At 42.8% G+C, this 15,617-nt stretch overlaps 1 protein-coding gene across 6 annotated transcripts in view; it reads left to right on the top strand.

Annotated features, from left to right (window-relative positions):
• Positions 1-9,256, top strand: part of ebf3b (EBF transcription factor 3b) — a 66,805-nt gene extending 57,549 nt beyond the window's left edge. For 3 of the 6 annotated variants that reach the window (XM_068567683.1, XM_068567682.1, XM_068567681.1), the window contains exons 11-16: positions 600-688; positions 5,679-5,744; positions 5,969-6,140; positions 6,553-6,738; positions 7,166-7,255; positions 8,583-9,256. In XM_068567683.1, the coding sequence (XP_068423784.1) occupies positions 600-688; positions 5,679-5,744; positions 5,969-6,140; positions 6,553-6,738; positions 7,166-7,255; positions 8,583-8,614 (635 nt within the window). In that variant the 3' untranslated portion in view covers positions 8,615-9,256. Of the gene's footprint in view, positions 1-599; positions 689-5,678; positions 5,745-5,968; positions 6,141-6,552; positions 6,739-7,165; positions 7,334-8,582 lie in introns of all 6 variants that reach the window. The other 3 variants (XM_068567680.1, XM_068567679.1, XM_068567678.1) reach the window with 1 other exon arrangement.
• The last annotated feature ends 6,361 nt before the right edge of the window (positions 9,257-15,617 follow it).

Raw genomic sequence — 15,617 nt, 5'->3', positions numbered from 1 at the left:
ATTCATTTACTTTGTGCCTCTGATTCATCGCCCAATATGCCTCATGCCCCAGATTACTATTTGAGGGGTGGAAGAGATTAATGGCTCCGTGGGATCTGCTGCCGTATTTCACGGGCCCAGTGTTGCAGTACAGTTGGTGCAGAAGGGTGAAATGACAGCAACTTCCACTAGATCAATGTGTGGACAGCCTTTCACAGATTATTAAAGCTTGGTTAGATTAAAAGACCCCCGCTATGTAGTTTGCTGTAGTCAATATTCTCAAGCAGATAAAAAGAGGGAGGGTCCCTCTGAAGGATTCTCAGAGTGATGTAGGTCATCACGCCTGTTAATGGAATGACACTTGGTGACACAAGTGTCAGAGGAACCCGTGTCAGTCTCCATCACGTGCCCCCCGCGGATGTTTCATAAAACATCCTCTCACCCCAGAGGTCTCTTTAAAATTAGGCATTCTGAAATGACTTTTGTTCTGTAAACTCCAACAGATTTCTCAATTAGTTTCTTCCTGTCTCTGGCAAAATTAGCACTGAAATGATTCTAATTTTTCACCTCCTTCTACTCCCCTCCACCCCTCTACCCGCCCCCACTTTTCTTTCTTTCAGCCCTAAATGAGCCAACCATCGACTATGGTTTCCAGAGGCTGCAGAAGGTCATCCCCAGACACCCCGGCGATCCTGAGAGGTTACCAAAGGTCAGTGTACAGCCTCTCTCCGCAGCACAAGTACAGAACAGCAACGCGACAGAGCCGTCTGGGTGATAATGCCTTAATACCCTGAATGTGACAAATAAACAAAACAACATCACCATCAAGGCAGAGCACTGTGACCCCAAACCGTAACAGCTTTGCTTCACATATGTGGCTTACCCACTAACCAGCGCGGTAATGGTATTGGTTTTGTGTGTGGAGAGAGGCGTAAACTCTCTGTGTGGTAAAATAGCTCAATCAGGCGTTTTCCTCTCCAGTAGTCTGTGGAGATGGTAATCTGGTCAGAAACGACGTCTGCACCCTCATTACCCCACTCATGTTTTCCTTTCATTTTCTGCAGCTCGATTTGGTTTAATCTTTTGTTTACAGAACCCTGTGCCGTAAACCCCCTCGTCTTACTGCAGCTAATAGACAAAGACTGCATGTTATTATGCTTTGGCTTTCTTATTGTTTTCTTTTGAACCCGGGTGAAGGAGTTGAAAGCCACATCAGTTTTAGACACACCAATATGGCACATAAATAGGCTGCCAGAAAGACCTGTGCGTGAAAACGAAGGTGTAGATGTGTTTTTTTCTTCTTCTCCCCTGCAGAAATTCTTTGATTCTTTTACTTTTTTCCTCCCTTTGATTCTCTTACTCTCTCCATTTCCTATTGATAAAATCTAACTGTGTGTTTTCACTAATTGCCACCCTGCCAGTAACCATTTCGGTGACTGACGTTCCAGATGTGTCAAGTGTAATAATATAACTGATTACTAGATTCAAAGCCCCTTGGCATGTGGTAAAGTGGTGGCCACCTCAGAGTTTTAATAATACTGTAAAACCTTTTAAGACCTTATCTATTAAATCCCAGCATGCAACACAGCAATATCATTAACGTCCAACGGACAATTTAATAAAGAACAGACTGTGTGGTAGCCATAGACGTTTGACCAAGGCAATGTGGAGAAGTAGAACATCACAGCTAGTCCCTGGTTCAGTATATGAAGTGTTTCAATTAGAGTCAGTCCCCGTGGAGACAGGAAACAACACCTAGACATGAAATGTTACTCTAATTTCAACTGTAAACGTAGACCAAAAGGTAAAGTACACTTGCCTTTAATATCCACATGGCTTTCACTATCTCCGCAGGCATCACTGGTCAATCTAGCTACACTGTTCCAATTTTATAAAGTCACAATGTCTTTGTGAAATCCACATCTCTTCGAACAAAGGGAGCAACAATGTTAAACACAGCTTTTTTTTTAATTTATTATTACGGCGAAACCTGACTTCTTTCCCTGAATACAAAGCGTCGCGAGACAGATTTTGACACTGAACCCAAGATTAGTTTCCTGGGTGTGCATATACTTAATATAGCGCGGTCTCCCGGCCTTTGCATGAAACAATCACAGAGTGAGATGAAACCCTGCACTTCCAATAAACAACATAAATATTTGATTTGCTCTCTAATGGGCCCAAATATGGGGTTCAGGGGGCATGTAAATGATCCCACCAAGTGATTCGTCATTGTTAAGCTTGCCATCTGAGGGTCAGCTCACGGGGTCAAAAGCACATTCCCAATAAAACAGCCCGCGGCGAGCTGACGCTTGCATGTACATTTGGAATGAGAACAGAAACAGCATATAGAGAACAGCCATTACAGGGTGCAGGTGAGGTAGGGAGACTCTATAAAAAGAAGATAAAGCTGGAGGACGCGCGGTGTGCATTAGCAGAAAGGCAAATCGACACCAAGTCCACTCACCGCCTCTAACCCCCCCCCCATGACTTCACCCTCCAGTTGATAATATTACTGCGCTATATTGATTTCCACCAGCCTTCTCCCTGGGACCAGTAAGACACGTGGTAATTGTAAGGAGACAGAAAGCCAATATGGGAGTGCTCATGGATAGCAAGGGATGCACGCTAATATTGTTGCTACACAGAGAAAAAAAAGGGGGGAAGCTGCCTCTGATTGAAGTTTACCTCGTAATTCTAAGACAACATCGTAGATGACAGTCTGACCCTGTGGGAGGAGTGGAGATATAAAAATTCAATGCAAAGTCCAGGGTGAATATGAAAGTAATAAGTGTGAGCAGTCAAGTGATGAGAAAGGAGATTGGTTTGCGGGCATCGCGTTAAGTGAAGAGAGACTTTGGAATTCACCCTCCTTTTTAAGATCTTGTTATAAAACAATTTTCTATTCATAATATAAAAAAGACAATTTATAATACCATTTTGTGCCCTCTGGCAGTAATGGACAAATAGACTGGATATCACATTATATCACACTCAATTTCTCTCTTCTGTAACAAATTAGATTCATTATGAAATTAAAAGTGGAAACTCAATATTGTTTTATTATTAAGCTGATTGCTTTGGATTCCTTTCTTTCCTCCCAAAATGAGCATAAGCCCATTCTTTTCCAATTCTTTGCGTAATCCACAAGGAGAAAATATTACAAATGTGTTCATGTCAAGCAATTACCCATGTATTTAAATGAATCTCTCTTCCTGTGCTCTTTGAAGTACCTTCATCTAATGGCCCTATGCTTCTAAATGCATTCATTACCTCAGGCTAGAGCTAACAGAGTAATTGCCTTACAGTTTTATAATGGCATTAGCACTCCAAGCTACATAACCTAGCCCTTCTTTTATTAACTGTGATAATATAAATACAACATCCATGTTAATCTACTCCTTGAAGAATCCCTTTTAGACCACTTCCCCGTATTGTTAGATATTCTTTATAACACACCATTTGTTATGGCCTCCTTTCACTTTTTCTCGGCATAGGCACACACAAAAACAGCCTCTAAATCTGAGGTGATTTGTCATTCGAGCAGACCCATTTAAACAGTTGTTGAACACGGGACCTTTATGCAAAGCAAGGCAAACAATAGCAGAAATCTGTCACGCATTTGTCACAGAACAACAGAAATCATTTGAGGCCTTTAATTGTTTCAATTTAACATGGTGTGTTTTGATATGTCTCCATGACAAGAAAGCCAATTACACTTATGCTGGAGTAGTATTGAGATTTACATGGAAATGCCCTCAGAACACTATTCCGTGTTAATCGTATTCACAGCGTGAGCTGATATGCATGAAAGCGTCTCGTCAGAAGAAAACAAACTTCTTCCTTGATTGGGTGCAGCACTTCTCATCATCCTCGGATATGACTAGGTTGCACTTAAGCATAGCCTTGCGAGTCAGCTTGGTTAGTTAAGACACCACGCGGTAAACGACAGATTAAGGATGAGAGGCAATATCGTTTTCTCTCCTCCTTTTTCCAAGCAGTCCTTATGTCACTGCTGCAAAGTACCATATGGACAAGGAGGGAGAGGACGTTTTACAGAGAATGAAACATGGCTTGCGAACGCGACAGTCTTAATTGCTTTAATTGTTGTTTAAAATTGAGAGCCATGTAGGAGATCTTGAAATATGATAGAATAGATTATTGGTAATTATTAACTGCAGACAAAAAGAAAGAAAACCACTTTATCTCACTCAGCAAGAGAGAGAGAGAAATCTGTTCTGCCTGATGAGAACACATCAAGACAGCTGGTCCTCTCATTTAGTCTACCTGCCTCACGACAACCATAATTCTTTATTTGTATGCAAACTAGATGCATGCAACGTTGAGCATACACACCAATTTCAGAGGTAAATGCCCATTCTAAGAGCCACCCATCCGGTAACTTGGGGTGGATTAAGCGATATGTTTCTATAAGAGAGCATGGCATACGCTGGAAGTGGCTTCTACAGTGATTCATCTTGATAAATCAAGGACTGTGGTAGATATGCTCCTCAGGATGAAAGGGCCCATACACACACTCCGTAAACACTACATACGCTGTGCCTTGGAAATGCAGGCCAAGTCTTGGAGGCCGCTGTTTGAAGGCGCGAAGGCTGTGTTTACATTCATTTACGGCAGCTGCCGTCTTAATCCCACACTGCTATTGCCAAGTGATGGAACACTTCAGACAAATTACCGAGGCCCACAAAAGAAAACACGGCGAATGTGGGAAGAAAACAAGCGCCATCTGAGATGTTTCTGGTGACAGATTTGCATTGCTTTTAACCAGGGTTCTAACAGCGCAGTCGACAAATCTCTGCTCTACAGCAGGTGACAACAAGCGAGCGTTTTTAAAACACACGCAACAGTCGTGTCTGCAATTTGCCTTTGTCAGATTAAATGCACTCTAAAAGGAGAAGAGGGTTTTCATAGAGCATATTGCCCTCTGTATTATAGAAAACAAAGGGAGCAGTCTGGTTGCTTGAGAGGGATTTAATTGTAAGTGCTGAATTCAGAGAGCAGATAAAGACACGCGAACGGGCCAAACCCCACCTAGCTGGAAGCCCGAAACAGTGGGGGGAACGGGATCCGGGGCCAACTCATTTTCAGTGTTAAGAGCCAAAGCAACACAGCTAATCCGCATTGTCAAGCGGGGGCAAGCATGCAGACATGGATAAGACCACATCCTGAGCATCCGTGTCCCCAAGGCACAAGCACCCAGCTCTTGCTGGATGGGAAGTCATTTGTGAAGTCCTTTGCAACAGCCAGTCAAAGAGGTTAATTGAAAAATTCCTTAATGTCATTACAACAGAACTAGATTAACCCAGAGCTAATTCACTTTATTGTTCTGAAGAGAGGGGACTCGGCGCTGAACTCCAGAGCAAACGTGGAGCCCAGAATCAGGGTTGAGGTGTTGTTTTTAAAGGACTATGCCAGTTTAATTAAGATAGGGAACATTATTCACTGCTCTGCATGGTTGGAAGGAGCAAAGTGGTAGGGACGTATAAACGCAGCACCGGTACCTCTTAAATCAGGGTGGCTTTTATTTAGGCCGTTGAATATGTAAACCTTTCGAAAGCTCTCCACGACCCTGCTTTGTGAAGTTGTTTTTGATAATGTTTGTTACTGTACGGACCACTGGGGTCTCCAACATAATCTGTGTGGGTCTTAACATTTACTCTTCTTGTTTCCCTCATCAGGAGGTGCTACTGAAGAGGGCGGCTGATCTTGTTGAAGCTCTGTATGGAATGCCCCACAACAACCAGGTCGGTATCCACGCAGCTCTGCTAAATAAAGAACTATTGGAAACCTACTAGTACATATAGTCTAACCAAAGGGTATTTTCATCACTATATCTGGAACAATGTAGCCTGTATGTGTTGCGAGTTAACCATATAGCCACGAACCACGCATCAAAGCCACAGCACAGCGATATAAAAAAAAAATAAAACATAAATAACAAAACCTCTGCCTTCTCTTCGCTTTACAGGAGATCATTCTGAAGAGGGCAGCTGACATCGCTGAGGCCCTGTACAGCGTTCCCCGCAACCACAACCAGATCCCCTCTCTCGCTAACACAGCCTCCCACGGCATGATGGGAGTCAACTCCTTCAGCAGCCAGCTAGCAGTCAATGTGTCTGAGTCACAAGGGAATGACCAAGGTATGTGTTTAGGGTACAGCTCCATAAGTCAGTGGTTCTCAAAAGTGGGGTCCAGGGACCTGCCGGGGTCCTTGAGGGGATTTCAGGGGGTTTGCAGCGACAACGAGAAATAGTTACATTTCACTCATTAAAATGAAAAAAAAGAGATAGACATTGTTTTTTTTAACACCGGGTTCACTGCCCCATGCTCACTCATAATATAGGCAGTTAAAGAGTCCAATTAAGTGCCAGATTCTTTTCTTATTAAAGTTGTATCTGCAGAATGTGCAGATATAAAATGGTTTGACCGCAGCAGTAAATCCCCGTTATCATGGAGTGTCATCAGTTAACGTTTCCTTGGGAAACTCTGCATACCGCAGGAAAGAAATGAATGAACTTAAAAAAATGTCTCTCTGCCACCCATGTTTTTCAGTGGGCTACAGCCGGAACACCAGCAGCGTGTCCCCCCGGGGCTACATCTCCAGCAGCACCCCGCAGCAGTCGGGCTACAACTCCGTCAGCAACAGCATGAATGGCTACGGCAACGCCGGTATGAACCTGGGAGTGCCAAGCTCCCCTGGGTTCCTCAACGGATCCTCTGCCAACTCCCCATATGGAAGTGAGTAGCTTGCCACTATCGCACGCCGTAGTAGCACTAAGCTGCTGCTGATTTAATTCCAGCTCCCATATTCGTTTTCACTTCTATGAATCACTCCTGACAGGGTTATAACATTATTGATGGTGATAATATATTACTATTCATTCACAGGGGCTTGTTTAGTTTTAGCACTTCGGAGAACACACATGTAGCGAGGAGTAGCAGGGATATTCATTTTTATGTGTATTTCACCATATGCCACCTGTATTTGTTCAACCGGACAAGATGTTGATGGTAGGGGCCTGTGAGTACTGATCGTGTATCCCCCCTGGCAGTAATACTATCCTCGCCTTACCTTAACTGCCCTCTCCCTCTCCAGCACTACTCACAGCACGTTCTCACTCTCACCCCTCCCCTCCTTCCTTTTCTCTCCCTATCGTCTCTGCAGTTAAACAAAAGAGCGCCTTCGCCCCTGTGGTCCGACCCCAGGCCTCCCCACCCCCCTCCTGCACCAGCGCCAACGGCAACGGACTGCAAGGTGAGCCCCCCTCACCCCCTCATCCCTTCCCCACGGACTACTGGTCAGATACCGCTGCTCAGGCCTCTGTCCGGTTTGGTGAGGGATTAATCATTACAAATATATGCATTTTGACAGGCCAATTTACACCTTTCAGTTCACACTTACACACTCACACAGAGCATGCCCACACACACACACACACACACACACACACACACACACACACACACACACACACACTGCAAGCGTCGTCTCACGTCTGCCCAACGCAAACATGCATCCTTGTTGCCCTTTCATACAAATGATCCCCTCTGATGTCGCAGGAAAAGACCTCCCCAGAATTGTTTTAGTAATTATGTTTATTAGGTTTTGTGCATGTGTCATGACCAACATGATTACTTTGAAAACAAGCTTAGCCGTAGTGTGTGCCCCAAGATTAATAACATTGGGCTTAATGAAGTGGGAAATTAAAGTTCATCTTGCTACACGTTCATACTTATTAATACATGTTGTGCAGAAATTAATGAGCAATGCCTTGCCATCATCTGCGCTGGCAAACTTAAAAGCGTTTCAACCATGACTCTACAAATATACTCTGAGCAATATAATAATATATCATCCCAGCACTCCACTAGTCGCCTAATTGTTAAAACGTGTGAAAGTACTGAATATATAAACTCGCACGGTGAGGTACAGTGGCTAATGACATCCTAAGCAGATGGTCCCCGTAAAATAACGGAAGCTACCTTTGATCTAGCCTAATCTCTCTTAGATAATGACACGGAGGAACGACTCAGGGAATGTGGAAATGTAGGACTAATGCACTGTACAGTGTTAGAGAGGGGAGGATGAAGAGACGAGGGGAGGAGAGGAAGCGATAGAAGCAATCTGAGGGGAGTCTGAGGAGTGTCTAGTACTGTAGCATTGTGGCATTGTGGGAAGTGACCGTGTTGTTGCTCCGCCGTCACCGCGGCCGCGTCTCCCGGGAGTCTGGGCCACTGTTTGCCATTACCCCAACGCCAGGAGAAATATCACACATAGCAAGGCTGGCATGCTGGGGGCTGAAATGTCAGAGCAGGAGGGAGGTTTTCAAACTCTGCCCGTTAGGAGGACGTGCAGCAGCAGGCTGGCGGACACGGCAAACACTCACAGGCTCATACGCAAACAGGCACATTAAAGCATACATTCACTCACTCGACACACACACACACACACACACACACACACACACACATCCATACACACACACACCTAACTACAAAATGTTAATAAATGTTTTATATTTATATACAGAACTGTTTTCGGCAAATAGACTAATCTTCTTTTTCCTTTATCTTTTTTTCAGCCATGTCCGGACTGGTTGTCCCTCCAATGTAAATGCACTTTCATCATCTCAAGCACCAGTCTACACATTACCACTTCACAGGAGCACACGGCAAAAACGCCGGTGTGATGTATAGTCAAAAACGCCTGTTCTGTTTTTAAAGATGAAGACAAAAAAAAAAAGAAATGATTTTTCTTTTCTTTTCAATGACTCTCGCAAACCTGCAGAAAAAAAGGATTTCATGAGGAACAATATTTTTTTTTTTTCTGTGGGAGTTTTCTTTTTTTTTTTATTTGTTTCTTTTTTTTTCCTTCCCATTTTATCACCCTTGAAGAGGACACGGGATGATGAAGGGTTTATTTTGTATACCTGTCGGGTTGTGCTTCGGCCTTGGATCTCTCCAATCAACCACACATTCAATACTGGAAGGGACTCTGTGGACTCACCACCTGGTTGTAAAGTAAAAACACTGATGTACAGTACATTTGCCAATGAACTTCAGAAATTGTTTTTTCTGTTCCAACTCTCTTTTAATAGATTCACAACAGTTGTGTGTCTTTATAATGTGACTTTTTGTATTTTTATGTGTGAGAAAAATACACAGGGGCCAAGACAGTTTGAATTTCAACTGGAAAATATATGAGATATATAATGTAGAATTGATCTTAAAAGTACAACAAATACGAATAAAAAGGGTGGGGCTGGGTGGGTAAGGTCGTATCATGTTTCATTCCTGCATTTTAACTTAAATTTTGTAATTTATTGTAGCTAGAAATCATCTTCAAAAGTAAAAAAAAAAAAAATCCTCTTTGACTCAACAAGCACACTGACGTGTACAAAACACTGCTCTGTTGATGAATATGATGTACTTCCATGTCTAGAGCTTCCTTTTAAGCAAGTGTGTTTTGCCATGTTTTTCAACTTTTTTGCTAGCACTGTATATTAATGCATTCCTAGGCTACTGTGAAGTCTGTTTCTTGTTGATGAGGAGCAGTCTCCCCCTTCTAGCTCCAACTCCCTTATGTGTTTTATATGTGGTTAAAAATTGTAGACTATTGTGATATTGCCAAACTTGTGCTAAATATTTATACATCTGTCTTTTTCATGTTCTTTTAGATCAACAAAAAAACATTTAAAAAACAAAATTAAAATCCATTGAGAATGTAGGAGTACAGTAGTTCATCGTCATATTTCTGTTCAAATACACACTTGCGCTCACTGAGGGAAATTTTGTAACATATCAACTATAAATAATGTATTTATCTCTGAAATTTTGTATATTGCTTTTCATTATGTATGTATTAATCGTCATGCCCTTAATATAGTGATGCAGCACAGATAATTCAGCCAAGAACTGTTGCCTTCATTTGTTTTCTTTTTGTATTTGATGAAATGCAATGTGCATATATTTCACGTGTATCCTCAAAAATTTGTGTTACTCCGTCAAGACTCTCTGTCCATTTTTTTTAAAGGGGAAGTCAAACTTCATTGTTTATTTTTATATTGATTTTAAATTATCTATACAGACCATTTTGGAGAAAACTTTGTTGGTTGTATTGTCAAATAAATTGTTTGTGACCCATATGATAGTTGTTAAGATCCAATAGAGACTAATGTGCATGAGGGACAACCTTGGAGATAAAAAAAACACTCCATTTGTGGTTGTATTTTTTTCTGTTTTGTAGAATGTATAGAAGTCATTTTTACTCACCACTTATGACTCTGCCACATAGCTTACATGTGTTTACAGGGAAGAAAATTAAAAATGTCAACATTTGGAATGGAAACAGAAATGAATAAGTGATGTTTTATTAAAATTTTCAGTAAAAACACAATAGCTCCTCAACTGTGGACTTCTTCAGTTTTAAGTACAGTTTGCCTGGCAGACAAACTGACAATCAGAACAAAGAAAAGAGACAGTAGAAACTTCTGAAGACAAACCTGTGATTCGTCTGTAAGTTGTAGTGTTTAGACTTTGCCATAGAGATAACTGTTTGAAACCTGTGGAAAAGTGTAACATCCATAAAAGATGAAAACTGCTCTTTACTCATATTCTTTCAGCAAAGCACTCTGACATTGTGACATATTCCTACTGGTCTTTGTATCAGCATATCCTGCATCTGTGGTGCTTCAAAGGTTCATTGTAGTCATTCATAAACAGTGCAAGCTTTTTATTCAAAGCAGCCCAAATGGGGCTCATTCAAATCCCTCATTTCATTGCATTAAGCCACCTAGTTAATAAAGAATCAATACATTGAAAGAGCAAGGTTATCCTTTGTCTATAAGGGCTGGTATCGTTTTGAACCTCTTATAGTTTGAGCGCTGAAAGGGGGGCCACTGTGAAATCTATACTCATCAAGTGGGTCAAACAGAAGGATAGAAGTGTATGAGGGAAGAATGGTGGTTCTCCTTAAAAACAACTGAGCATCTTATCTTGCATCCTGAGTGGTCGCGGCGAGCAGGTCACAAAATGTCAATTTCTCATCAAGGCAACATTGTCCGAGGCCACCGCTGCCTCTAATGCACAATTAAACGGCGGCGAACCTGAGTGGCAATCAGCATATCACAGCTTATTATGTCGGGCAGCATGCACAGATCGCACGGCAACTGTCGGGCAGATAGTCCACGAGCTGCTGATAGCGCAAAGGACAGATGCACTCAAAAGAGCCATTTAATTTTCAGCTGCGATCGCCTTGTGCTTCAAATCATTCCCTCGATGATCCAATGTGTCTGATAACAATTGCCACACATCTGCTTCCTGACATTGCGTTATCTGTTTCAGATACACATACACGGGTTTGGATCTATTGCCTCGCTCACTGCTGTCTCTGTTATTCAATGTTGCACAAACTCCACATTCATTCAGTCTTTTACTGCCCCGCACATGAAAGCAAGGAAACTGTCTCTCATCGCAGAAACAATAACCAACAGAAGAAAAAAAAAAAAAGGGGGGAGGAAAAAAAAAAAAGGCACAAAAAGAAAAATTGGGAGGGTAAAAGTGCAATCAAAAAACGACAAGCTTGCTCAGTTGTTGCCAGTTTTAAGAGCCCTGAAGCCTGGCAGGCAGGCTGGAGGTACAGTATATTGTCTCAGCAGGTTCCTCTGTACCCAACGACCAGCCACTCGCTCTGCCACACCACTCAATCATTGTGAGAGCCTCTTTATTGGAGAACTCTAATGGCCACCCTCCACCATGATCTTAATGTGTGCATTAAATATTTATAAATCCTGGGTCAATAATGCCCCATAACCAGAGCCTGACAGACCCCCATCGTACCATGTGGCTGCCTCCCTCTCCAACACAGGCAAAGGTCAAGGGGTCATGCAATCAAAAGAGAGCGAGGCTCGCCGCATCCATATGTTGCCACTCTTATCAAGACTTTCCTCAGTACTGGTTATCTGTCAAAGGAAAGAAATATTGAAAGCAATATCGATCTTAACTAGCCTTGTGTTGCCGAGGGCCCCGCTTCAAACATCTGCTCGTGCATTGTTATATTTCAAAAACACCTCCTCTCAATAATATAAGCCTGAGCGGTAATATTGAACATCTCTGTTCACATCGGCTGCCTGACCATGACTAATAACCACGTTATTAACAAGCATCACCGGAGATTTTTTAAAAGTTGATAGACGGACGGAGCGTTTCTTAATTAGTGCTGGCTTAATTGTGCAGCCTGGCATCTACATGGGTGACTCGGTGGCTTTACGTGACCACATCCAGGCTGCGCTCCTGTGCTGTTCAGGTGAAAGATTGTGCTCCGGTGATAGCACACACAAAGGAGCGGCCGGACAATGAACCAGTCAATGGAGAGCTCCAGTTGAAAGAGCCACAATGGCCGTGCATGCTGGGAATTGGGCTGGATGATATAAAGGAATGAAACCTTCATTGAGGCCATGGAGGACAAGCATTCAGAAAAGAGGTTTTGTTTGCTCTTTATCAATCTGTCGTTTCCCATGAGAAAAAACAATTCAAACTGACCTTAAAAAGAGAATATTACCTTACGCATCCACTCCCTATGTAACTCATTGAAGGGGGTTTATACATTCACTTTTAATGGTCATTGATGGGATAATAAGTTTGCGTCAATATGCGTACAGTATATACAAGCAGGCCGTAAAACTAAAAGGTGGATGATAGTTTATCTGCTCCATGGGCAGGATTTGTTCTCGGACAGACAGGATTTGTGTAACCGCTGAGTGATGCGTTTTGTGAGGGGGAAGAAAAGCGACTGCGACTCTCGTGAAGTTTATACACGAGCAGGATGCAGCTACCGTGACTGCCGAGATCATAACTTTAAGATGGCAACGAATCAAAAGAAGACGTCTGACCTTTTTTGTTGTTGTACAATTCTACATTTGAATCAAAACAAGGAATCAAGTTTTTTATTTTTAAACACTCCCACATTAGCACAGTCTCCCGTCTGCAAATCGGCGGGCGCATCAGATAAGTCACTGATCCCCTGCTACTGTACACTGGGAGTCAGTTTCGCAAGGAAAACTCTAGATCCTCGCAAAGATTTCCACTTCACTCACTGCAGTCAAGGAGGATGAGCAAAGTATCCCGGTGCTTCAAAATCCATTAAACTTGTATTTGGGTGTCATTTGATACGTCATCAATGTTTCAGAGCATTTCAAACCCACAAACGCAGGATTTACCCCTGGTGGAAACACAGCGTTCATTATAATTTCCCTTCGATAAACTTGGAACACTTAGTCCAAAAATCACACTGTTAAGATTGCCTGGTCAGGGAGTGTTAGGCTATGGTGATAAAATAATATCACTTGAACTGTATTTTCTGCTACAGTCTCCAGCACATAGAGCTCCTTTCATAGTACCCCTCTGTAGTGCTTTGTCCAGTAGTTCTGGATATGATATCATCTATTAATAATGTATTGGCAATGGATTACATAAAAAGGGAGCAGAAATAACATCCAATATTCATGCCCCCTGAGCTTGACTGTGTCCAATCCGTTTGGCCCATAAAACCTTAGCCCCATTTCCATATCCGCTGTGGGTCACGACAGGTCTGCCGCACAAAGGCTCACAGAGCAGCTCAACTCAGGAAAAGGGCAGTAAAAATCGGGTGGATTTCTGAACCTTTATGAAACAGCCCCCCTTTGGAAAAAAAAGAAGTGAAAAAGCCCTTTTCCGATTTCAGCGCCTGTGAAAAACCTGGTACTGTATTTCCCTCTTTAATTGTCCCACTTGAGAAATTGACGTGCCTCTGAAACATGGCATGAATCTCACAGTTATTGCAGTCCCCTTGGCAGGGAATGTTGATACAACATCTGCATGCTATAGAAAGTAATGGAAGTAGCAGAGGTGGCAGCTGCAACTCTACAGGAAGTGTGCCATTTTCAGGCAGTGCTGCTGTGAGAACCACTAACTGCCAGCCTGGTCTTGCAGGCAGCTCTGATTGCCAGGACACTATGACAAACACGCAGGGGCTGGGAGTGTTGCATCCTGGGGGATGACAGCTTCTGTTTGATTGTCAATAAGGCTCATTAGCAGAAAAAATGGAGAATGCGAAAAGAGATTAAATGGTTTGAGACAGGGTCCCCCCTCATGTTTCATTACAGAGGATTTATCAGAGACTTTATTTCATCAATTCCACAAAAAAAAATCTTTATTGCTTCCACCTAAAAAGTTAAACCATGTTTTATTTTAAAAAAAATAAAAAAATCTAAAGATACTATATATTAATACGCTTTTCCATCGAAACAGACCCAGTAAGTGTTCATCAAACCCTTTAACCATCATCCACACCTTACATAAAGCTCTCTCCTCCGGCTCGGAGCGTCTCTCATCTTAAGAACAGTGGCGGATGTTTCCCTCCATCTTAGGGAGGAACGGCCAACAAAGCAGCGTGTAAGGGCCTTTCCCTGAAGAGTCCTTGTCACGCCGCGCCAAACCTCTGTGATTATCGTTGTTTTTGCAGAGAGTGTCCATGCCTGCCAATACCGCTGTTCCATAAATGAATTTGGCCCCTCGTCAACGAATTACCTAACACGCAGAACTGTGTATGTGTCACATCCAATTCCAACTCACCGGCTTTGGTGGTGTGTGTCAGCTGGAGGACTTAATCATCAATCGTCAATCATAATAAGCGAAGCACATTGATAGGGCTCTCTTTTTTTTTTTTTTTTTTTTTCCTTCTCTCCAACACAGTTAAATAAAGTGTAAAGGGAGAAGTTAAAACTGACCTTGTTAAATTGGGACCACAATTTATATTCCTAATTTAGTGTATGGATTAATTAGTCTTGTGTGTGTGTGTGTGTATCAGTTTCCATGTGGCGGAGCTTATGAGCTATATCCACTTCATCAAATCACTGCTCGCTTTCATAAGGAAACTCTGGAATGATATCTGTCAGTCCAATCTTGATGTTTTTGCTCAGAACGGGCTTTGCATATTTTTAGCTGCACACTTTTAATTAATGCTTAATTGGACGATTTATAGAGAGAACTTTTCCACTAATCAATAACCCCTATCTCACATCACACAAAATTAATCACTATGACCTGTTATCAGGCCTTAATACAGCCGTACACTCACATAACATACAAACTGGCAAACGCATGCATTTCGCACAGGGCTGAGGAATCTGGCTCATATTTTCCCTCTCCCTGATCCAATCCACTCCTCTCGCTCTCTCCCGTCATATAGATCGGATCTGCGGGGGCCAGAGGCGCTGACAGAGCCCAGATGCTCCCAGTCTGTCTGGGGGACTGGGGAGACTGGTGCCATGGGGTCCTGGAGCCTCTGAAGTGCCGCCCCTCCGTCAACATGACCAAGGCTAGACCTGCACTTTCTCCAGGCTGAGACACTCTCCTTACCACACTGACAACCACGCTGCATAGTCACAGATTGATACATGCAGCGATACGCACTCGCAGGCACCCGCTCTCACGTAATGTATGGTCGTTCATCAGCCGGTCCTAATTAGAGACCCCCAGACCAACAGTTGAGTTCACAAGGTTACACCGACACACTGATGCAAGGTTACTCACACACACACACACTCGCATGCTGATACCTCTCAGGGTTTCTCCTACTT

Source organism: Clinocottus analis, unplaced genomic scaffold (genome assembly GCF_023055335.1).
Source record: "Clinocottus analis isolate CAN_PGR_092001 unplaced genomic scaffold, fCliAna1.0.p SCAF_8, whole genome shotgun sequence".
Taxonomy (NCBI): domain Eukaryota; kingdom Metazoa; phylum Chordata; class Actinopteri; order Perciformes; family Cottidae; genus Clinocottus; species Clinocottus analis.
Note: the sequence above shows the minus strand (reverse complement) of the source record. Positions and strands in the feature narration are given on the sequence as shown.